The 25,865-nt window shown below is 39.3% G+C and overlaps 1 protein-coding gene across 1 annotated transcript; it reads right to left on the bottom strand.

Moving 5' to 3' along the window:
- Positions 1-1,298: 1,298 nt before the first annotated feature.
- MSR1 (macrophage scavenger receptor 1) lies at positions 1,299-25,659 on the bottom strand. Its single transcript, XM_065405723.1, has 6 exons — positions 25,249-25,659; positions 23,102-23,288; positions 20,905-20,958; positions 18,704-18,784; positions 2,676-2,864; positions 1,299-1,432 (listed from the first exon to the last, which is right to left on the bottom strand). The coding sequence occupies exons 1-6, from the start codon at positions 25,657-25,659 to the stop codon at positions 1,299-1,301; spliced, it is 1,056 nt and encodes a 351-aa protein (XP_065261795.1).
- Between the last annotated feature and the right edge of the window lie 206 nt (positions 25,660-25,865).

Here is a 25,865-nt window from a genome sequence, read left to right as displayed (position 1 = left end):
TTATGTCTTCCAGTTGTTTGCATCTCTTGCATTTATTTCTGTACCAGAGATTTCTCTTTAAATATGCTAATTTCACTGACGGGAAAAACATGCACATTCCACAGTGTTGTAAAAAGACTTCAGGTTAATTTTATTAGTCAAATACATACAAATAGAATAATACGTAAGGCCTCAATTAAGGAAAGCACCTCTATTTAGGACATTACATAAGCATGTTCTTATCTCATTAAAGACAGTGGAACTTGTATGCTTAAAGTTAATTATGTGTACTTCCGTGAATCAGGGCCTTAATTCAGTGACATGTCCCTGTCATTTAGTTATGTTTTATTTATATAAATATTAAATGCCTGCTTAACATCATGGTCCTGATCCACTAGTATGTATTCTTTGAGCCTATACTACTGTAAATTATGCCCTGATCCTGCAAACACACATATATGTGCTTAACTTTAAGCATGTGAGGAATCCTAATTACTTCAGCAGGATTACTTTCAAGCTTAACATTAAACCTTTGTGCCTACAAAATCAGAACCTTAGTTTCTTCAAAATCCTTTTAGATTCATACCTCTCTAACGCTGAGAGCTTGCGGTAGGTGACTATCGACATTTAAGATCTGTTATTGTCCTTACATACCTGTTACATATGCATATTATTCTCATTAACTTCAGTGGGAGTTATACATCTCTGAAGGCAGAATTTGATATTTACAGATTGGAATGAAACTATGGAGCCAGGTGGATCAGCTTTTCTCTCTTTTTTTCAATAGAGATGGCATGAGTGAACTAGAATTTTTTATTTAATTGTGTAAGAGTCATATTTTTTGTATATACTTGAACTCTATTATCAAAACTCATCCCAAGTGAAAATCTCCAGAAGTCAATGGAATTGCACTGAGAGCATATTTGCTCCAATCTGTTTTTGAGTGACACATTTCTGACTTCAGCCAGTCACCTCAATCAACTGAATTATAGAACTTTTAAGCTGAGACCGTCAACAAGGACATCAATTCTGATGGTGATTTTTGTAATATGGATGCTTCCATGTCTGGACAGTCAGAAATACACTGAGACCACCAGATCACTACTCGATACTGAACAGCTGTTATATGATATTGGTTTACATTCATTGTACCAACCCGGTGTATTAAAGTGATTAGAATGCTGATTATTTCCCCAAAAATGCTCAGCTGTCCTGGTAATATTCAATATATTTCTATCTGAAAATTTCTTGCCAAATAAAAAATCAAAACTATTTATGAAACTGGTTACGAATAACTTTCAGTTTAAATCCAGACTGAATTAAACTTTACAAGTGACACCAGCATCTTCATTATGTTTACAATCTGCCACACCCCAGCCTTTAAACATACAATTCTCAACAGAGGTTTCATAGCCAAAACAAAGAACCTCATCCATCCATATTCGACCAGTACCTGCAATGTTAAGAATAATTTATCTCATATATATTTCAGAAGGATAATTCTCACATTAAAATAAATATTTGAATATCTTATATATAATAACCAGGAATATTGATGGTGGTATATAACATAGTTTAATATAACACTTGACTTAATTTAAAATGCCACAGATTAAATAAATATCCCAGTAAAATTGGTGAAATGTGGTGTGTTAAAGTATTTAAAGGCACCTATTGTTCCCTATAACCAAACTAAGTTGACATCCAAAATCCAGAAACTTGGAAAATATTATTTGATTGGGAGATAGTTCTAACATTTTGGGTACCATTCCAATGGATCTAATTAATTTAGGTTTCTTTATACAGAGCACACTACCTTGGTTGTGAAATGACTGATCCACCTGGTACCCACTATGAAGCTTGACTTCTCTATTGGAAACATATATTTTTCCTTTCACCAGTGATGTCAGGATTTGAGAGAATCTGTCATAGACCCTATGCTATGGAAAATTTTCTTCATTTTAAGTGGTGGTCTGCTTGGGTTTTGGAGCTTGAGGATTTGAACTCTCTCTGTGGCTGTCATGAGTGATGATGATGATGAAGAGCACAGAAAAAAAACAGATTTCTAGGCATACAAGGATTTGTTACAAATTATCTCTCTCACATACATATGTGTGTGTGGGTAATGGGAGAGAGAAACAGTAGTAGTCCTGGGCGGTGGGGGGAACAGTAGAAAGGAAATGAATTGAATATCTGGTCTTTTTTGGCTGTGATTTCTTTGGAAGGCTCTCAGATACTGTGACAATAATTACATTATAACCTTATCTATATGACTGATCAAATCAATATACATTATATAAATAGACTTTATAATTATAACTTATACTTAAAGTTTTTATTACAATTATATAATCAAAATATTGAGTAAAATGCCATATTTTGGAGAATACTCCTTGTGGGTTGGACTGACTACTCAGCCTAAAGTAGATAAAATAGATGGTTAATTTCTACTTGTCTGTCCTTTTCTCTTAGTAAAACAATTATTTTATAATTATTTTTTAAATACGCCCTTTAACTTACTTTCCTAAAAATCAGTAGCATGGCTTTGAAAATCCAATTAATTGTATGCATCTTATCTTGCTACTATTCCATAAACAATTCTTTAGCCACCACTGTAATTTGGGGGCAAGGTGCGTTGGGGGGGGGAGATATGAAGGATACCTAAAAAAACGATTTTTTAAATTCATATAGCGTACCTTGTCCAAAATAGGTGCCACTATGAATTCCAGATGCTGCTGCATACCCCAGACTCTTACAGACCACTGTTCCATCATGAATATCCCAGTGGTCATCACAGATAGTACCCCATTCTCCAGCATGAAAAATCTCCACTCTACCCTCATTAGGAACTTGTCCTCCTACAAGTTGAATCCTAGAAGCTGGAGCTGAGAAAATAAAAGTAGGTCTGATTAGATACAAACGTGATACCATGATTCATACAGGGAATAGTTCAGTGGGTTTCAATCATATGTAATAAAGAGTGATAGTTGTTAGAATGCAGGCGTGGAGGTCAGGAGCTGGGGGTTCTGTCTCTGCTACTGAAATTCACTGTGTGACACTGGGGAATTACTTAGCCGCTTTATGTCTCAGTTTCCAAATCTGTAAAATGAAGGATAATATTTGCCTAACTCAATGAGTTGCTGGGCAATTTGAGTCATTGATGACTTTTGCAGTCCTTGGATGGAATCTTAGAAGTGTAAAGTATGACATCACCATTTGCTGATGAAAATGTAGAATTGCAAATGATTCTTGCTAATCTTCTTACAATGGATCTCCATGATCTTTGTTAATTTGGTTACAGTACTATGTGTGTGGTTGAGCTACTTGCAATTGGTGTTGTTCAAGTATCCATGCTATTAAATCTGTCAACTGTCTTTGATGCTGCTGACCTATGAGGCTTTGTCAATTCACCAGTGGACATTGTTGCTCTGTTCCTTCCTGTCTGAGTAGTCCCACAGACCAGGCTTGTGCAATGACTTTTTTCCACCTCTCAGGGTGCTCTCATGTGGGCTTTCTCTGGGTTCCATTTTGCCACCCATCTTGTGCAATATAGGCTGTTAAACAGGTGTGTGAGGAGAGAAGGAATATGGTATTTTCAGTATGCTGTTGGTACCCAGCTCCTGGTCTCCATTTCATCTATAGATGCAGCCTAGCCTCTCATCCAGTGTCTTGTAGAGACTGAGGCACAGATGACAATGCTAACTGGGTAAAGGCTTAATCCAGATAAAACAGACATGAAACTGATAGGTCAGAGAAAACACCCAGAAGATTTGCCAAGGATTATTTCTGCCCCACTCATGAAAACTATGTGTCTGTTGTTTGTGTTCACAATTTGGAGATTTAATTAGATTCCCAACTGCTGTTAGATCAGGTAACAGCAAAGAGTAACATCTATTTTTTCCAATATTATTGCAACTCTCTCTTTTGCATGTAAACCTTATTACCATTATCTATGCTTTTTTTCTCTCACAAAGATAGGTTACTGCACTGTATTCTACCCAGACCGACACCTTAAATCCAGCTGGAAACTGAAGCAAGAAGCAGTTGTGTTAAGCAGTGCCTCCCACATTGCATGTCACATGAGTGTTCCAGATCTGCATTGGCTTCCATCTCGCTTATAGGTGGAATTCACAATTTCTGTCTTGAGCTACAAGCCCTAAATGACTGCCTCCTGAGACACTGCCTCTCTTACTGTATGACACTGCCATAGCTAGGAGTGATCCTCATATGAGCATTAATGCTAGGAGTTTTTTTATTATTTAACATGAAGTGCTTGTTCTTTAATGTTAGGATTAATATTTTCAAGTAACAGTGAAAAGTACCGGGGACCTTCTATTTACTATATGTTCTGTATTTTTCTGAGCTGGATTATTTTTAGAAACACTATAGAAAAAAAATGTTTTTGCCTGAGATGACTTCTTTGGAATCTCAACAGCCTCTTCGGGACAATTCATGTGTTTCATGAAACCACCTCATTAACTCAACCAAAATGAATTATTATTTTACTATGAAGCATTGTATGCCTATTCATCCATCTTTAGCATGCCATTAAGGAGGGGTAGTTGCAGCATGGTTCAGCTCATATTCCAATCTGCTCATAAAAGATAGCCGCATGTGCTCCATAAATCAGTTCAGCTCATAAAAAGTGAGAGACTGATAATACTGCTTAAAGGTAGACATACTGTAAACCAGAGGTCTCCAACCTTTTTAAGCCCAAGTTCACTTTTTGAATTTAAGGGCAACCAAGGATCTACCTTGCCCCTTCCTCGAGGCCCCTTCCCTTCCCCAAAGCCCCACCCCACTCACACAACCTCCATCACACACTCTCCCCCACCCTCCCTCACTTTCACCAGACTGGGGAAGGGGTTTGGGAGGGGGTGTGGGCTCTGGTTGGAGCCGAGGGGTTCACAGTGTGGGAGGGGGCTCTGGGCTGAGCCTGGGGAAGGGGGTTGGGGTGCAGGAGGGCGTGAGGGGTGCAAGCTCTGGGAGGGAGCTTGAGGGGTTGGGGTGCAGGAGGGGGCTCCAGGCTGGGGAAGAGTGTGGGGGTGCAGGAGGGGGTACAAGGTGCTGGCTGCGGGAGGGGGCTCAGGGCTGGTTTGGGGTGCTGGTGCTGGGAGCGGACTCAGGGCTGGGGTGCAGCCTCCCACCAGGTAGCACTTACCTCCTGCAGCTCCCGGTCAGTGGTGCAGTGTGGCTTCCGCTAAGACAGGCTCCCTACCTACCCTGTTCCCACGCCGCTCCGGGAAGGGGCCAACATGCCCCTGCGGGGGAGGGGGGGTGGCGGCACCTGGCTCTGCGGGCTGTCCCTCTCTGGAAGCACGACCCCCCGCAGCTCCCATTGGCGACAGCTCCCCTTTCCCAGCCAATGGGAGCTGAGGGGATGGTGCTTGCAGGCAGGAGCAGCGTGCAGAGGGAAACCCCTGCCTCCTGGGGCCATGTTGGCCACTTCTGGGAACAGCGTGGGGCTGGGGCAGGCAGGGAGCCTGTCTTAGCAGCAGCCCCGCTACGTGTGTAAACTATCACTGTGTAGGCTTCCTGCCATATCCCATGTAAATGTTATAAAAGGAATCTCATGCAATGCTTCTCAAATACAACTGTTTTATTTAACCCCAAATGTACAACCTATCAGCTCCCAGGTTCAGTCACAGAGCCTGATTCTCCCTTCACTTACACTGTTAAATCTCCAGTAATAGTTATTCCCTTTGTACCCAATGCTTTATAAGACAGGAAAATCAGGCCCACTGAGTTGTTGCCTGTGATCAGTTCCTATTTCAATCTTAAAGTGACACAGTCTCTGTAAAATGCTGACTGCTGAACTCATTAACCTATGTCCCCATTCTTACAAACATGCTTAGCTAGCCATTGCATATCTAATTCTCTTACACTTGCTCCAATTTCTCTTTTTAGATATTATCTAGTACAGTTCAATTGTAACTAACTGATAACTTGGCTCAAGGTTTTTGCTTGCATTCATGTCACTGGATCCTTCTTAGTAAGGCTTTTCCTGGTTATTGCATCACATTGGATTGTTTTGAACTTGAATATAAATGCCAACACAAGGTGCAAGGCAGCGGAGAATTTGTCCTGTGTCCACTATCTATTGTATATAGCAGGCATCTTTTTTTGATTGCAGAGTCTTCATGCAAGACTGCAAACCATCCAGAATGCTGTGAGACATCAGATGTATGTCCAACTGAGCATAGGGGGTCAGAGATAGTCCAGGTGAAACCAAGGTTTCCACGTGGTCAGAAGAGATTGGATACTAGTGTATCCATGGCATTGTCTATGTGCAAGTTTAGAACTCCAAGAAAAATGAACCTGAGCAATTCCAATATTATGCTGACCCGAAGGTCCATTAGAACTTCCAACAAATAAGCAAGTTCTTTATTTGGACATCTGTAAATCACTAGAAGTCTTAGGTTTTATTTTTGGTTTCACAAATCATATGGATTTTTGTTTCTAGAGTGAGGCACATGAAGTTGGAGGGGAACAGAGCTGCTACTCCACTTCCTTTAGGCGGTTTCTGGAATCTGTCCAGGATTATGTTGTACTTAGTGGACTAGATGAACTAGAATAAAGTTGAAGGTGACATTAAAACAGGTCTCAGAAGAATTGGGTGGCTCATCCAAAATTCGCTCCCCTCTGCAGGCAGGATCTACTCCTCTTACCCCATTAAAATTTAAAAGAAACTCTGGGATTTGGTATCTGTCACAGCACAGACCTTTCTGTTCACTTTTGTAAAAACATAAGCTTTAGTCATTCAGTCAGTCAACAACTTTTTCCAAGTATTTGAATCTCTCTCTACTAGTTCATGGCATCACTAAATATAGAATTAGCCCACACTGTATGCCAAGCTATTACTATGTGATGACTTAACTCCATACATAAATGTCACAGCATGGAAGAAACCAAAGGATGCTGATTTAAGCTTTCCCTAAACCCTTTTTCTTTTGAAGATTTCTTTACGCAGCAAGTCAAGATATTTGTATATGGATCACAAAACACTGAACAAGGCAGGTGCTATAATTAGATACTTTGAGATTTTCTAATTACATGTTCCAGAGAGGTGACACAAGTCAGACATTAAACTGCAGGATATGAATTAGTCACTTTTCCCACTATCATATTGTGAAAGAAAATCATCCAATTACCATACCCTTAAAGATTTTAATAAAAAGGTTATTAGTGACTTGTAAACAGATTTGTAATTACATTTTTCATGATAACATATTTCACATTGCAAACAAATTGATTTATACTCTTTTAGACCATATTTTAATTACATACTTTCATTTATTTGATTATTAATATTTTAGTACTGAACTACAAATAAAAAATAAACAAGGAAATACACACAGCCAAATCTGAAATCAGATGTTGCACAGAACTTCCAGAGCAGTCTATGGGAGGTTTGAATTTGGATCAATTCTAGGATCAGGTGCTTAAATAAAAGTTTAACAAAAATGCTGTGACTTGATGATCCACACCTTGTGCCTCCCTCAGTGTGTATGTGTAAATCCAGAGATTTAAAAACAAACCTGGATTGTGTTTTTTGAAGTGTGAGCTGTTTGTTGCTAACTAAGGCCCCAGTCCTGCAATCAGATTTGTGCAGCTAGGTTCCCGCACCCATGAGGAGCCCAGCTGAAGTCTGCCTGTTCTCCCTCCCTCCTATCTCCCCTGTTCAGCTCCACACATTAAAGAGAAATCCTTGTGCTCTCCTGAGAGGAGGGACTGGGATTCTACCTAGCCTTTTTATAGGCCATGCAAGCAGGGAGGGTAGCACCACACTCCTTTCCCTACCTATGATCTAGCTCTTAGTAATTATTTATCTAAAGTATTAAAACTAATTAGTGATCACTAAAGCTTTCCTTTAAAAGGCTAGAAGAATCCCTTCTGTTGTTCAGATTCCAGAATTACAAACTACTTAAATTCTGACAAACACCCTCATATTGGAGGTCCCTAAATCTCCTTGTAGTGTGACATCTTCAATGTGTGTTTTCTTTTTCTATTCTCTTCAGGCGCTTATACTGCTCCCAGGATCTAGAAGACTTCTCATTGGCAGTTTTGGGGTATCATATTTTATCCTTTGTTTACAATAGTGTTTTGTTTTATTAGTCTGACATTTTTGTCCTGTTCTCTGTTGATGGTTTCTGCCCTCTGCTATGAAGTCTCTTTTGCTCACACACCACTCCCCCACCCCTTTATTTATAAGGTCTACTCTAATGCTCAACTCAGATTGTGACACCTGGATTTGTGATCTGGTAAGAGGTGTACTGTTAATGTCACCTCTCTCTTGGATTTTTTTTCTCAAATGACCTTGGTTAGACACCTACATTTTCAGTGTTCTTGCTTCCAAGTTCTGGTTTATTGTTTAAAGGTCCATGTCATATTGAACAGTCACTTCTTAGCCTTATGACACATTAGCCTGCATTAAGGATGGGCAAACAAAACTGGCTAAAGGACTTTCCTGTCCCTTCCCCAGGAACCTTTCCTCCAAATCTGGATTGAACTTTTTTTGGAAGTTCCAGATATGTTGGTTAATTTTTTTATATTTATTTTAGCTTTGTACTTATGGGTTTTGGCCGAGATCAGAATGGAAGCAACAAAATACCATGGGCAAAGGCTGATCTCACACAATCTCCCAGATCATCTTTGGCTGGATTTGCATAAGAACAGGCTTTCCCCCCCCTGAGATTTCCAAACTTTATGGATTGTTTCTGATTGGTCTATGACAAAAGCTGTTCACATGAGATTGCCAGCCCAGTTTTGCAGATCTAAGAATTTCATATAGTTCTGAGTGCAGGATGCTTATGCAAGCCAAAACCAAACTGAGGACTAGATCATGCACCACATTATGTGAACTTTGTGTGATGGATTTAGAGCTGCTCTGTAATAATTTATAAGTACTGTATATTGGCCTGGTTATTGGGTTATGTATGAATATATTGGGGGACTATCTGGGGGAAAAAAAAAAAAAACAAGCAGGGGGGAACAGGAAAAACAAGATAAGCCACTTCACTGCAAACACTTGAGAGCTGTAAAGAGAAAGTGCCTGGACAGGAAGTGGCCCAGGAATACTGTGGGGGAGTTTAAAAGGGAAGTCTGAACTTGAAGAAAGAGTGGGGTAGTTGTTCAGGGGAGCCAGAGAGACACCGGAACCCACTGGGAGTGTCTGAAGAAGTTAGGCCTACCTAGGTTACCGAGAGAGGATGGTAAGCCATTGGGTAAGATAGATGTGCCTGTAGACTGTTTTTAAAATCCTCTCTCTCAATACTTTTTTCCTACTGTGAAAACAAACAATAGATTGTTTTAAGAAGGCTGTTTTGTCACTGGATGCTACTGCTCACTGGTTCTTAAAGGAAGAACTGCAGGTGTCCAAACTCTGCTGGACCTGTAGGGTAAGAACTGTGGATACACAAGGAACTGTAGCCCAGGGCCTGATCTCAGAGTAGAATTGTGTGATGCCCTCCCTAGGACAGGTAAAGGCCTGAGGCCTGACACATGAAGGGTGTACTCAGAGAGACCAGGAAGGGGACAGGTTACTCTGTAACCATGACATTTTGTACCATCAGAGCAGCACAAACAGGATCCCAGCAGTGGAATCCCTGTCTACAATGGAGCTAGTTTAACTACTTGTTGCCCCCTGCTCCTGACCCATGTCAGTATAGATGACATGTGGGGGGGAAGAGCTGGGTTCTGGTGATCCCTGGCTGACACAACCGCCCCTGCTGATGTTAGAGTAAGCGGTCAATTAAAACAGTATTAAGTACTAAGATTCCTCTAATTTATGCCCACAGAATCTAGCTCCCTGCAAACACAGGGATTGGAGAAGCACAAAATTGATATACTTTTGTCCCGCCCCCAATCTCATCCTGCACCGAGCACAGCTTGGCTGGACACGTGGATTGGTTCAACTATCTGTAAAGGCTTCATTTCTAGTTGGGTAAGAGGTTCCAGACTTCTTGTGCAGAAGCGTACCTGTCACTCAGCCCAAGGAGAAACAAAGTCTATAGTTGCTGAATCTACATCATGAAAATACTGACCCTGAAAATAAATTGAGCAAGACCCATTACTGAGACAGTAGGTTAGAGGTTCCAGTTAGATGGCATAAGGGAATTATCCTTTGTACAGTAAATCAGTCAATAGAAGCTAGTTGTGGAGGTTTGTTATTAACTGAGTGGATATATTCTTTAGAAAGGTAATCAATCTGAGTAAACAAAGCAAGGTTTAAAATTGCCTTTCTGCTTGAAATGAAATCCTTGTAGAAACAGTTGGGGGTGAGAGAGGTATTTTGCAATATTACAAGCTTATATGTGATGTTTGCACTACAGTGGAAGAGTGCAGTTATATTTCAAAACAGATTGTATTCCAACACTTGATTCTCAGTTGCTGAAATAGGAACAGAAGTACAGATTGCTCTTAATCACTAACTTTATGCTTTTGAGTGGAATGCGTGGTCTTATTTGACTAATCACAACTCATATTCTGTATTTCTCTTATTCTCTTATTATTTTAAACTGTTTGCAGCTTTTTTTAAAAAAAGTAAATATCCTACCACTGAATCTCATTTTATCTTTGTTTAAAAATGGACAGCAAGGAAAGTGCCTGTAGTTCTGCTTGCTTTCTACAAAAAAACAGAAAGTAGAGTTTGATCTTAAGGGTAAAACAAGCTTCTGCATTTAAATAAAATTCTATTTGAGTAATTTCATTTCAGTATTTCATTGTATCATTTCAATAAACCCTTATAACCATGTGCTCCTAATCTTCAGATTGCTCTAAATGGCACTGTGGGGCCAACCTGGTACAGGGACAGGTCACTTTATAAAGGTGATTTAAAAGCATTTCTGTCATGGTCTGGGATCTGGCATATTATTTGTACTTGATATTTGACCAGCTTTATTTAGAGCAAACAGAATACTAGTCTGAGCTTTTGTTCAAAGTAATGTAAACCCTGGTAATAAAATACAATGATTTCCCACACAGAGAAATGACATAAGGTTTCACAAACATCAGGTGAAAAAAAATCGCAGGTTTTCAGTTTGGATAATGTGTGAATATTACAGAAATAGATCAGTGATTTTAGTATGAAACAATATCATCAGTTCTCACTCTCACCTACTCTTTAGCAGCAGTTGCCAAACCATCTAATGACTAAAATTCTATGCTTTTCTGTTACTGTAACTTAATCACATTTTATTTTTTTCTGTTATTTCTGTTGGATCTTTCTGTCAACACTCAAAGGTGTTTTTCATACAGAACACTAAATTACTAAACTGTTCTGTTCAGCTCCATTGAGATCTGCCACATAGGCTCCAACTGAATGGAGTTCAGTGTTCTGAGTGTGGATCTTGATGGATATCCATGTGACTAAAGCCACAACACAGTTTGACACACTTCTTGACATTTTTTTGTTCCAGAAAGGGTTGGTACTGGGTTAATGGAGTCACAGTCGGTCACGACTAAGTTACATAGCCAGAGCTTTGCATGTAGAAGTCTGCATATTTCCTGCCCACATTAAGGCCAGCTGCACGTTTTTCTTACAAGAACGCTTACCAAGTTAAGTAAATAGAAATACCAGAAAAATTCATGCTCTTTAAATCAAATAACTGTTTAATTGTTACTTACATATTGCAATAGTGCTGCTACTTCCTCCTTTATCTCCTTTCTCCCCTTTTGGCCCTAAATCAGTTGTGTGTGTGTGGAAAAGATAAAAAGACCTGTATTAGTAATATTTATGTGCAAAATCTATTGAGAGGGTCAAACAAGAAAGGTTTCTGAAAGGAACATTTTGACTAGATCTCAGGGCTTGAGTAAGACAATCTGGTGCCCAAGGTACACCCCCACATAGCACTCACTGTGGTCCTGTCCCTATGGCCCTCATCCCACCAGGAAAAGCTGTCTGCACAGCTATCAGGATGGTACCACCAATCCTCTTAGAGGAGACTGGAGCTCCCTCCCTTCCCAGACCACCATTGCTTCTCTTTAGACAGGTTTCAGTCACTCCCAGAGAAGGATGACTTAGCTGTCACCCATCTATGCAAAAGACTCTGGGGGTGAGGACCAAGACTATACCACCACAGCAGAGTCACACTGTTTGGTGGCATCAAAAGCTTTCCCACAGCTCCCCCCAATTGAGTCTTCTGCTCACATGGTGGTGAAGGAGCTTGGCATGGCAATAAGGGTGTGAAAAAACAGTCCCCTGAGCGCAGCAAGTTGCAGCACTGTAAAGCACCAGTGTAAACAGTGCCCTAGCGCTGGGAGCTATGCCCCCTTGTAGAGGTGTTTTTTTTTTTAAAGAGAGCTCTCTCCCAGCGCTGCACCGCGACCACACAAGGCATGTTAAAGCGCTGCCACGGCAGTGTTGACTAGCCCTTAGTTTCTGCGCTAACACCTCATTAGGCTGAATGGATGGTTCATACCTCACAGAGATATTTTTTTCTGGCTGTTTGTAAACTCAGACTTTTCTAGACCAGTGAAAAACTAGACATGATGTACTGATGTAAAACAGTGATTTACACTGATGGAGATAACTTTGGTTTGCAACCCAGGTAAAGCCACGTTGGAGTAAATCTACATTAGTATGAACCATTGTAATAGTCTGTACCTCTAGGTTCACCCCCTTTCCAGGACTATGAAAAATGTAGTACAAAGTATGCCTTGTGAGATATCATTTGAAAATTCATAATTTGCTGATCATTATTGTCCTGCTAAAATATGTATGGCAACATAGAATGTAAAGTTATAAGATTCCTCTGCATGGTATTACTAAGACATGTTCCTCGTCTGGGAAAGCAGCCACAAACCAGTTCCCCAGAGACAAAAAGGGGAGGGATCCTGTCTGAAAGAAATTCAGCCAGTAAAACTGCTGAAACATGTGGTGTGAGAGAGTTCTTTGCTTTGAATTCACTTAGCTTGTTAAGTTAGCCATTAGTTGTGTTTCACTTTTTTGTAACTAACTTTGACTTTTATGCCTCATTACTGGTAATCACTTAAAATCTATCTTTCTGTAGTTAATACATTTGTTTTACTGATTTATTTAAATCAGTGTGTTTGGACTGAAATGTTTGGGAAACTCCATTTGGGATAATAGGATCTGTGCATATCATTTTCTATTAATAAAGTAATAGACTCTACATGAACACTATTGAAGTGAGTGAACGGGCAGTACAAGGCATACATTTCTGTGGAAAGTCTATCTGGAAATTTGCTGGTATTGCTCTGAAGTGTAATTCAAGAGTGGCTGGCTATAGCATTCATACGATACAACTAGGAGTAACTTACATGCTGCAGGCTGTGTGAGCAGATCAGAAGTGGTAGCTCTGTAAAAGCAGTGTAAAAATCCCCATGATGGAGAACTGAGGGGACACAGCTGTTCATCAGTCCAGATTACACCCTAGGTAATGTCACAACCATATTTTACACCAGTGCAGCATGTCTACATTACGGGGTTGGACTACACTGCTGCAACCCTTCCCTGACCCCCCTGGGGGTGCAATGCAGTGATGTCTCCCTGAAGGCTTGTCAATACTGGGGTTGGGGAGTGTTTGCGGCAGTGGAGTTACACCACTAGATAAGGATTAGAAGTATAACATTTTTAAAAGAAAGTTTAGATACTGATGTCATCACATGACTCCAGAAGCCCTAGGGACATGCTTGTAGTGCCTGTGCTGTAATCCAGCCCTCTCAGACCTTCTTAGGCCTTGGGTAATTTCCACATGGTGTTTAGAAGGGGGGTTTAAGAGGAAAGGAGATAGTTTTCGCATGCGAAAACTGCTTTTTTTGCTAGATTTGATTTTTTTAGCAATTTGTGGCAACATGAAGACGAGGATTAGCAAAGCTTTATGAACCATTGGCATTTTCACATAAATTACACAGGTGCCAGAAGATGTCTACTTGTACCACAGCTCTGTTCTGAAAAAAACAACTTGCAGTGGTTTCAGGTAATGCCTTTGTTTCATCATTTCGTTAGAATACATACATATTCAGAGCTCTCATTGAGCTGGTGCAAGCATAAATAGCAGTGTAGTCACAGTAGCACAGGTAGCAGCAGGGGAGGGTTAGGGTTAGCCATGCTGAGTACCTACCCACTGGTTTGTGTTCAACATGGCCATGCCATGTCTCTGCTGCCCATGCTACTGTGGCTACGCTACTAATTATACTCAATGAGATGTGTACCCAAGCAGGGGAATCACATCCCAAGCTCATTGTGTAGACGTAGCCTAAAATAAAAAAAATAAGCTGACCCCCAAAATTAGCTGAAATACATCAGAAATCCAAGAATACAATCATGTAGCACATACTACACTACACTTGCTATCTATTCTCCTCTATTTGGAGGTAAAAGGACATCATTAAAATATGATTACAAATTCTTCTTTCACTAAATGAAGCTAGACTGTGGCTGGTTCTAAGCAGGAGTGTAAGGGGTTGGTAACAGAGTGCAAGAAGCCCTCTTCCTCTTGTGTCCACATACTGGAAACGCACAATCCCAGTCCTTGTGTTCCCTGAGCCAGCCTCCAAAAGGGGGAAGAGCAAGTTGAAGGCAGAGATGTGGTCCTGGTCCACATTTAGCACCATGAGATAGGCCCATGTAGAGGTGGGGAGTGCATGCCACCTATTTTCTAAGGATGTAGCAGACACTGCTCTGGTGCATTCTTTATTATAAACATTATAAGTTGGACTGGACCAAACAACTATAATGTTTATAATAAAGATATTATAAGTTGTCATTATAAACATTCTTTTGAGGACATTGGGCCTGCCTCAGGCTCAATACCTCTGGGAGCACCCACCGAGAGGTATGCCTTTTTAACCAGCCCCATCCATGATGGCTTAACAGCAAAAGTCTACCTCCTAGACTTGTCCTGAGATTCAAGATATCACATGTGTGTTCCCCTCCCTCCCAGGGACTAGGCTAGCTCATATTTCCAGGGAGGCTGCTCCTGTTTGCCATGTATCTTATTTTCATCCAACATAAACATATTTCAGGTACAAGAAGAGTGCATTACTGTAAATATATTGGTACAATGCTGCTGCCAAGTAGTTGTATCATTAAACTGCATCAAATTGTTGGAATGACAGTCATAAATAAAAATGAGGGAAAGTTACATATCTATAAAATGCAACAACAGATTCTGACAGTGGCTATCTTGAAGAAAAAATAGAGATATAGGGAACAAGAGCAATGAAACTCAACTACATATTCAGAGCTTTCAGGCCGAGCACCCAAACCCTACCACAGACAGAGCAATTTCAGTTTTTGGGATTATCCTTAGTGTACAATAGTGATTTGGTTTCTTGTGCATCTGATTTTCCTGAAGTTTCTACAATGAGTTAATTTACATGTAAAACTTCTCAGGAACAGGGACAGCTATTGATGAATATTGGTATTTTGCATGTTAAGGAAATTAAATGCAAAGACAAAAATGCATTCAAAATAACTCTGACCAAAAAAATCTCCCAAATGCATAAATGTAGCTAACACTAGCCACATTTCCAGTGAACTTGTGGTCAAAAATGCCTACTTGAGAATTGCAAAAATAGGAACCTACAGTTAGCCTCCTAAATCCTTTCTAGGCACCTGAATAAGTGACTTGATTTTCAAAAATGCTGAACATTCAGCAACCTTCCTGTTGGCTCCATGCAGGAATATATTTATGGAGCAGCATTCTCAGCTAAGTGCATATGATAATGGCTTGCATTGGTATTTAGTGTACTAGTGCATACTGGTGTATACAGTTTTATGTACAAATAAAAAAGTCATCAACTTCCAAAAAATTAAAATAAAATAAAAAATAAAAAAATTCAAAAGGCAAGAAAAATTGTTCTGATTCTTTGTGTCTCCTTTTTTTGTGTGGCTCTTCCTTGCTTTTTTCTTTCTCCCTCTTCATTCTTTTGTTCTAACTCTCCCCCTTTCTCTAATGTCCCTTTCCTACACTGTGCTATTTGTCATCTCTTATATAAAGTGACTTATTTTGGTGTAAAGGAAACAGTACCTAATTTATCATCATTGTCTACATGTAGTAAGGCAGGGCAGTCACCGGTGCAGTGCCTCCTGCTGGTCAGTCCAGAAATTAGCTCATCCAGCTCAGGAGCACCCTCCTCTGGCTGGTTTCTCACCCTCGGTTACCTGTCCTGTTCTCTCCACCACTTCTGGCCCCATGTCCCTCCCGGACACCAGTGCCCCTTACCCTGGGGTGCTGCCCCACAGCAGTGCCCCCACACTCTGGATCTCCTCTCTCAGGGGAACCCCAACACCCCATACACACCTTACCTCAATGGCTACTGCCACTCATCATCTAGCCCTTTCTCTCAGGGGCAAACTGCACTCTGAAATGACCACTCACCACTGGCAAGGAGTTGAACATGCTGCCTTTTCTTGGCCTGGCTGCCTCCCTGCAGCCCTAGTACCTCCTCAGGCCTTTGCTGCAAGTGCTCAGCCTGGGAAGTCGCCAGGCCAGAGCTGCCCAGTTCAGCCTGCCCTTTCCCTGTACTGCTCTGTCCAAGGTACTCCCTGTCTCTACCAAGCAGCTAGGTCCTTCTTGCTCCGCTGCTGGAGCAAGACTGACTTCCTTCTTCCCAGGAGCCCTTCTTATACTGGCTCAGCCGGGCCCTGATTGGCTGCCTCAAGCTCGCTCATGATTGGCTCCCCGGGGCAGCCCTTTCCCAGGGCTGTTTTTAACCCCTTCCAAACCAGAGAGTGGGGTGACCACCCCGTTACACTACACAATTAATATAATTAAGTGTAATGCCATGATATGTATATTCTTATACTAAGTAACAGGGAACAGCTCAATGGAAAACTTTTTTTAAACTGTCTAGGTTAATGGTATTAATTAAATTAATGTTAATTATATGTTTTAGTTAAAAAAGAAACATATTCCCAGCTTTAAAATGTCATTTTAAGCCATGTTGTAGTATGGCAAATTTAGCTCAGAAACAAAACTATAGCTAAAATACATAATAGCAGAATGTATTGACAGTACTGCTGAGATGTGCTGAATTTGCTTTGTTCTCTCACTCAATGTTAGTATAAAGAAAGTCTCTGCTTTCTTCATTCCATATTTGGACTCTCTTTCCAAAATAACCTATGCAGTCACTTTTTAAAGCTGTGTTTCACAGCTCTCTGCAAGCCTTTTTAATCAAGCAAAAGGCACCAGTCCAGATTTGGCTGTCAATTTTCAAATTTTAAAATGCTGCCTTTAAGCTGGGAGTGAGTTAAAAAAAGCTCAGAAATCCCCTAGAAATATTTTTTTAAAACATATGGGACTAAATTCAGAAGTGCTGAATAAGATGGTGTAACAGACTTCTTGGCTCTCACTTAGACTACCATGTACTGCTAGACTCCCTTAGCTCTAGCTACACCCTCTCGTTTGACATGTCAGAGAGTTTATGTTGGTGAAATCTGCAGGAAGCCAAAAGAAAGTGTAAATTAAAGGAGAGTGTGAGCTCCTTTAACATATATATGTTTCACCTAAGAAGAAGCTGAGGTATCAGGGGGTGTCTGTTAGGAGTCAAAAGTGATCAAATTAAGAGACAATAGAACGCATCACTAGAGAAAGGGAGAAATAATGCAGAATGCTTTGATTGGACAAAAGGGTAAAAGATGCTGAATGTGGAAAGAGAAAAATTAGACTTCAGAAACTTTGGGTAAGCATCTGAACTACTCAAAACAGGAAGGAAACAAGCGAGATCTTTGGAGGTCGACCAGTCATGTCTGCATTTTAGAAGGAGATAAAATGTAAATATGTTCAAGGTCTGAAGCAATACCTATAACTCAAAATGTTGTATCTACAACATAGAGTTCAGTCTTCAGCTGCATCTGAGCGCTGTATGTGTGGAAAGGAGCAGAGTGGGGACATTAATGGGTATATACCACTCTATAACTAGGGCCAGTTGAGAGCTGGTTCTGTCCTTGGCACAATTTAGGGTGGTCTCAGGGATGCTCTAAGGGCTTGTCTACATGATGTGTTAATCTGCACCAGTGGGGTATAAATTCTAGTACACACCAATGTGTAGCATACTAACTGCCCTAGATGGACCCTTCTGACATACACTAAAAGTTCCCTAGTGCAGGTTAACACAGTACTGTTTGAAACACAACTACTTTAACGTGTACTAGGGAACTTTTAGTGCATTCCAGCAGGGTCCACATGGACCAGTTAGTGCATGACATGATTGTGTGGACTAGAATTTACACACCACAGTAACACGCTGTATTGACAAGCCCTACGTGGCATCTAGCTCTAGTGCACTCCAAGGAATGTTCCAGCAGTTTGGAATGACTGAAACACACAGTAGTTATAGCCACAACGATTTTCCATAGTCACATCGCTGATGTGCCCCTTACACAAAACTCAAGAAGGGGTCAGTTGTCGTACAGGGGTCCTACATTGAGGGAATCCCCAAATAGCTGTTTAAGTTAGCCTTCTACCCACTTTGTGCTTCCAGAGTGGTGTAAATCAGATGGCTCAGGGCTGGAGTATGTCCGCTGATCTTTCTTTTTATAGTACTTTATAGCTGACTAGAGGAGGGGAAAACATTGTGCAATCGTTATTTAAGCATTGCCATCCATCCTGAGGAGAGAGATATTTTTTAGATGAATGATCAGGTCTGATCTTATCAAACAGTTCTTCTGGGATCATTTCAAAATCAGGCAGGACAAGTTTCTCAACTTGAATGTCTTGTCTATATTGTTATTAATTGCTTGCTATGGTCACTATACCTGGAATTCCCTTTGATCCTTTTTGTCCAGGATTTCCAGGCTGACCTTGTCGTCCAATCTCCCCTTTGGCTCCAGGAAAATCTAGCAAAACCAGAGAAATAAATTAGTGCAAGTCTGAATATTACAGGACAAATTCACTGTTGTGTACTCTCTAGGCTATTATCTAAATCATTGATGAAGATATTGAGCGGAACCAGACCCAGAACTGATCCCTATGGGACCCCACTGGAAAACCTTCCCCACAGTTCCAACTCAACTGTGAACCACTGATAACTATTCTCTGGGAAAGGTTTTCCATCAAGTTATGCACCCACCTTATAGTAGCTCCATCTAGGTTGTATTTCCCTTGTTTGTTTATGAGAAGGTCATGCAAGACAGTATCAGAAGCCTTACTAAAGTCAAGATATACCACGTCTACCGCTCCCCCCCAATCCAAAAGGCTTGTTACACTGTCAGAGAAAGCTATTGGGCTGGTTTGACATGATTTCTTTTTGACAAATCCATGCTGACTGTTACTTATCACCTTATTATCTTCTCAGTGTTTGTATCAGACTTGCCTGTTATTTCAGACTGCATTATAGCTATTTCTGGTCATTAGTTTACGGCCATGTTTGTTTCTATGACTTCCTTCCTCTTTAGTTTTTTTACCTGTGTAAACCACCAGATAACTCTGCCCCCCCCCCATTTAAGAGGCTTAAAAAGTTCATTTTCACACTTCATTTACAAGAATCTCTTTTCCCTTGCCCCTCAACTTCCAAAAAAACAAACCAAAACAAACAACAAAAAAGGTAAAATTTTGGTGCTTTTCATTTTGCAAATTTATAGTTTAGGAACACCTGAAAAAGCTGCTCCCAAGATAAAACCATTTGCAAGTTGTAACCCACACTGAGCTTTTATGATTGAGTTATAAAGCTTTGATGATAGTAGTTTATAATGGAAATGCTGATCCTTCATAATAGCAAAGGTTGTGGACTTTGATATAATACTGGTTATTTCCCTGGCGTATGACATTAATGCACTATTGTCAAGATCCACAGAAGTGCAGTCAAGTAGACTGATTCTTCAGGATAAAGCTCATCTGGCAGAATATTCAAGGACAAGGCATCCCCATAGATAGGCTTTCTAATTTAAAACTCAGCTGATGCATTGGTTTCTTAAGCAAAATGATCAGAAGGATAGTCGGGAACCAAACACCTGCTTTTCATTGAAAACAAATTGTTTTTCTAATTAAACTTGGACTGGTCAATACATTGATCAAGGATTGAAAGAGATTTACGTAATCAAAGATGATGAAAATAATTTAGTGCTAAATATTTGGGCTTTTTCTAGCTTCATGAGACAATATGCAAGGTAAAAATCACATCATCCTGTATACAGTCCTTGCTTTGAAATACTACCCAGGGTTTTTGTCATACTTATGAGGAATTAAGAGCCAATTATTTTATTCACTGTCCTTTCTTATTCTTTTAGTACGGAATAATATTTCCCTTTATCTTCTTTAATTTCTAAAGTTTATTAATTATGCTATAGATTTTAGCAAATAAAGCATATAGAAAAATGGTAAAAACCAAGACTACATACAAATAAACTACATACAGTTGCTGACAGCAAAGGTTAAAGTGAATTTGTATTCTACTCAGCATTTAAATTCACACTCAGTGAGTTGAAACAGATCTATTCCAGTACACCATATTACTAGAGAAATAGAATCCAACTAGAGTCTGTCTGATATTTATTTAGTATATTTCTCAAAATCTGTTGGGTTTTCTTTTAAATACACACACACACACACACACACACACACACTGTAGCCTAGTGGCAATTTTTGTTTGTTTTTGTGTTTTTAAAATGAAATGATTTGTCTTCATCTAAAACAAAAAAATAAGCAAAGTCAAGTGTTCAGTATGCCATAGATACCACCAACATACAGTTATGAGCCTGGTTGCACCAGTTATTAGGCAGCTGGGAAGATTGTTCAGCAAGCTAATCTGAACTAGATCCATATAGAATGGTTCATATTTTCTGAATTTAAAGCAAATCTTTTCTGTACAGTAGGGTTTAGATTTGATCAATTAACCTTTTCCTGGCTCTGCACATGATCGTAAATGTGACTTTACTGAGTATCCAGTACGTGCACCTTGTTCCCAGTATTATTCATTATATGACAGCCTCTTAGCCCATGAACTCCTTCTAGAGTACACCTTGATCTCCTCTGACACTTTTAGCACCTCTCTCTCCTTTGGGCCCAGGAGGACCTTTAAAAGAATCGGACATGATACACCATTACTGTAAATCATGAATTTCTTACATATGTGAAAGGATAGGCTTATCATTTTTCATTAGCAGTATTCAGAAAAAGATCAATCTGTCATTGTGGTGGTTCAACCACCATAACATTGATAGTTTTCTATCACTTGCATGCAGTAGTATCCCTAAGTATAGCCCCCATTTAGGATCCTTAACCAAAGACCTAGAGGTTGGAGTTTCTAAACCTTAATTCCTGAAACACAGAAGGTCATGTTTTGGTGGAATACACAGGAAAGGAATTAAAGGTGAGGGAAGAGGATGAAAATGAAACAGCATAGCTACTTTATGCAATTGAGTGAAAAAGTGCACTGTCATAGCAATATTCAAAGCAACATATAAGAATGTATTTATTAGAACGATGCCTAAAGAATTCAACAAAGAGGATATAATAAAAAGGAGGAAAGCAACTACATGATCTTTGAAACACATTTTACACCACTGTAAATGGTCAGGTTTCTTTCTAAAAGTATAACCTGCTCAGCTGTCGAAGAATGGGGGAAGATAATTACTTTTTTATCATAGGTTTTCAGCGTAAAATCTGATACTTTGTGTAAATCAACAGCAATAATAAATATATATGTTGCTCCATAATATACACATACCTTCACTTCTGTTTAGGTTTATTTTCTCTGTTTTTGAAGACTAAATTAACCCTGCAGTTTGCTATTGTGAACCTGCAGCTTGCAATGTCAAACGCACATTCTCACACTGGTTCCAATAAGAAGCAGTCTAATTTCTTGAATTCTCTAACAGTGTCAACATCACTGCAGGACATTGTTACGTCATTTGACATAACCAACCAGAGCAACCCAAAACATTTGCAATTCTAAACATTACCATTAGATGGGTACATTGTATATTATTCATGTGAGTGTTACACCATAATAGGTGGTTTTGTTACAACAAGAAACATGAAAGAGAGATTTGGATTTTTTTTTAAACTGAAAAATGTAAAGTATTTTTCTTTTGTTTCAGTGAGAATTTGAAAATAAAGTTTGATCTCATGAGAAAATAGTCTGGAAAAATGTTTATTTTTTCTACTTGTTGTTTGATCATGCTTTCATTTACTTCTTGATAATTTTTTTCTAGCTTTTTCACATTAATTGTCTCTCTCAAGAACAACCAGCCTATAGACCTGAAGTGACAATTATCCTCACCATCTTCATTTGGAGTTATGGGAAGTAAAGTTAAAGGAATGTGCAGTCCAATGTGTGCCTATAATTGCATTTTTAATCTACAAATTTAATAACTTTCCATTTTTTCAAGACTAATGCTCTCTGAAAGATAATTAAGTATAAAATTGAGAAAAAAATCCAGACAGTCCTGGACATTTAATTCCCTTGGCAAATAGTCAGAAAGAATGATATTTAGGTCATTATCCTGCATTGAAGAGTATGTGGGTGGATCTCCATTGAAGTCAAAGGGTGTCTGCCAAGTTTCGGGAGTTAGTGCAGGAAGTTCTCAATGCAGAATCTGGCCTTCAGCAATCTATGAGCCTAACTCACCACAGTGATGTTCCAGCTTTTTCTTGTTGTAACACCATTGAAATCAAAGGACTTACTCATATGTAAAACTGGAGTAACACAATGGTGAATCAGTGAGATTCACAAAAGGAATAGACATTTATATAAATAATAGCATCTCATGAATCAGCTTAAGGCTTAGCAATGCTCATGCTTCAGGGTTCACCAGCAAGAGTTAGGAATGAATTTACCCCTATGAAGTAGCATTGCCTCATTAGGCAAATATGAAGCATCCATCATAGGCCACTGCTGGAATCAGGATACTGGATTAGATGGACTATTGTTCTGCTACAGTAATTCTAATCTTGCTAATAATTATTACCTACTTGAGTCTGTAAACACAAATGAGCATAACACTAAATTCATGAATAAGTGTTTGCAGGATTGGAAGCTATGGGAATTGACATTGCTTGAGAAATATGTCCTCTATTTACCATCACAGCATGTACAGGATCAGCAGTTACAGTGATAGCTTCCCTTATCTATTTAAACCCTGTCCTTTCTTGCTACTTATGATAACTTTAAAATATTTTAACCTATTCTCATTACAAGAACCACCGGAAATTACCTTGCACTAATGTAATATTCCTTAATTCTACTGAGTGCTCCCAGTCTTTTAATCTGAGGTCATTTGTGACATTATTCAAAAGTTTCACTTCGCCTTTAATTTTCTGCTCCAGATTGCTTTGGTGTTGTTTTATGGTAACAATGGTTGCTGATGTGTTGTACCAATAATCCCACAGGTTTGTGATATCCTGTAAAAATATATTAGCATCATTAGGTATTTCATTCTAACACTGATGGTCCAAGACTTTACTCATTTGAGTAATCCCTTTTAATTTTTTTTTTACATAGTTTGGGATAGACATGGTAAATAAACAAAAGTGAGAAAAGAATCTGCCTGGGAGTAAATCAATTACGCCAATGAGAAAAGACCACTCCCCTGAGCAAGATTTCACAAGTTTGTGCCCCTTATTGATATTAAGATATTAAAATGCATTAAAACTCAAATAATACTTTCTGGCAGTTCAGGATTTCTTGTGCAAATACAGTGTTGTTCAGTTATTATAAATCAGGTTATTCCTCCCCAGAACATTACCAAATTATTTCAAACTCTTAGTAGTCTATGTCAGATTCTTTCCAACTTGATGGAGGTGGCCAAGATACACAATGTAAGGTGGATGGGATTTTCAGAAGTGCTCAGTGTTGGCCTTACTCTGCTCCCATTGAGGTCTGTCTATCTCGCAAAATGCCATATAAAACTAGGGCTCCGTTCTTCCACCCTCACTCACGTAGAATAGTACTTTTGTTTTGTAAGCAGAGCAACTGTATGCCATCCCTTCTCCGTGGAGGGGGCATTTTGGGGAAAAGGGAGTCTTTGGGTATGGGTAATTACACTGCAATTAAACACCTGCAGCTGGCCTGAGCCAGCTGACTCAGGTTAAGGGGCTCGGGCTAAGGGACTATTTAATTTGCAGCATTTTGCACACGTGTGAATAACTAGTTTAGAATCTGGTACTTGGTTTTTAACATTTAGTTAAGTACAGTACCCGCATGGTTATGCTTGAAAACTTGCTGCAGAAAGAAGGGTACATTATATTTATCTAAAAGAAATAGTCAATGTCTGATCGTTTATTATATTGACTACTGTACAGGACTGTAGTCACTAGAAAGAGTCTCTGGGTACATTTTTTCCAAACTGCCTAAGTAACTTGGAAGTAGAATTGAGTGAAATTTTTTGGCCAATACTTTTTTTCCTCTAAAACATGCAGATTTGGATTGACTGAAACGTTTATTGAATTCAAGTCCATTTCACTGAATTGTCTCAGCTGAAAAAAAGCCCAAAAAGTTCTGAAAAAAAAAATCTTGTTCTGACATTTTTTAAACAAAATGTTTAGATTTTTTTATTTGAAATGACTTTTCACTTTGAAATTTAATTCACTTTTATTTAAAAAACTATTTTAAAGCTTGAAAATGAAGCAAGATGCTTCCTTTCAGGTCAAACAATATGTTTTGTTTGCCCCCAAATATATATTATTTCAAATTTAAAGTTTGCCAAAAAATTAACAGTTTCATTTTGGTTGAACCCAAAATGTATTTTTTTTTTAATTTCCCATCAGTTATTTGCAAAGCTCTACTTCACAGCCTAAGTCTCATTTACAAAAGTGATTTAGGCATTTAGAAAGCTATGTCCCATTGACTTTCAATGAGACTTATGCTCCTAAGGGACAGATTTTCAAAGGTATTTATTTATGCCCCTAAAGATGCAGATAGATGCCTAGCAGGATTTTTAAAGCCTAAGTCCCATTGGGATGTAAGTAAATGAACAAAATGTTAACTCATCAACATGATCTCTTTGGGACAGGGCCATTTTTCAAAAGGGCATCCTTCCTTTTGTGGATGAAAATTAGGATAATTGCACTAATTATCTCATGGTCAGGTGCAAATCAGGTAAGTAGAAAGAGGTCTAGGTTGTCTGATTTGCATATGTAGTTCATTTTCCTGGTGCAAAAATATGGGAATGAATTTTGCAGGTACAAATTGCACTTGCAGAAAGAAAAGCTGTTCCCTCTGCCCTTCTGAAAATGCATTCCAAAATTAGTCATAAGAACAACAATCTGACCATCTACGAGCTGTTACCTTTTCTTTTGCCAGTGGATGGGGGATCCTATCAATGCCTTAAATCTTATGACAAAAATCAATGTAGCTTCCTACCTCTCGCTGTTTAAGGAACACTCCTGTGTATTTATTGTTCCTGTCTTCTGCAGCAGACTGAACATCAGCTAATGTCAAATTCAGAAACCTAAACGAGATCTGAATATCTTCTATCAGCCTCCGAAAAACTTCCATTGCTAAGGCTGAGGTGTTAATCTGAAGGCCAACCTCCCCGAGCTTTTGTTCCGTTGCTGTGCTTAGATTTCGGAAATGCTCTGACTTTTGGTGAAGGTTAGTTTTCAGCTCTGAAATCTCTTTGGCAATTTGATGTAAAGCTTCAGTGTGAGCTATGATGATTTCTCTCTGCTCTTCTTTTCCTTCTCTTGCTTTGTCAGGAGAATCTCCATTGAAGCCCCGTTGTACGTTATTCTCACTAACTAGATTAATGTCATTCTTCAGGTTCTTTTCCATCTCGGATACGTGAACTGAATAAAGTTCCAAGTGAAAATACAACTGTTATTGCTCGGTTCTTTGATTATTTAATCACACAGGGTTCTGAGATAATGAAATCAATAGATTAAGTATCAAGACTGTATAATTTGTTCTTAAAGAAATTATCCAGGACCTCAGCATTCCTCGTATTATGAGTTAAAATTACTTTGTTCCCACAGAATTGG

Source organism: Emys orbicularis, chromosome 5 (genome assembly GCF_028017835.1).
Source record: "Emys orbicularis isolate rEmyOrb1 chromosome 5, rEmyOrb1.hap1, whole genome shotgun sequence".
NCBI classification, from domain to species: domain Eukaryota; kingdom Metazoa; phylum Chordata; order Testudines; family Emydidae; genus Emys; species Emys orbicularis.
The sequence above is the reverse complement of the archived record's forward strand: the minus strand, read 5'-3'. Positions and strand labels throughout refer to the sequence as shown.

Bases quoted from the DNA above. Each gene is read 5' to 3' on its own strand.
- MSR1 (XM_065405723.1), bottom strand. From the start codon at position 25,659: ATGGAAAAGAACCTGAAGAATGACATTAATCTAGTTAGTGAGAATAAC. The intron at 23,289-25,248 runs GTAGGAAGCTAC...ATATTTTTACAG, and splicing joins TGTTCCTTAAACAGCGAGAG to GATATCACAAACCTGTGGGA. The intron at 18,785-20,904 runs GTGTACTCTAGA...TGGTTTTGCTAG, and splicing joins AAGTGTCAGAGGAGATCAAG to ATTTTCCTGGAGCCAAAGGG.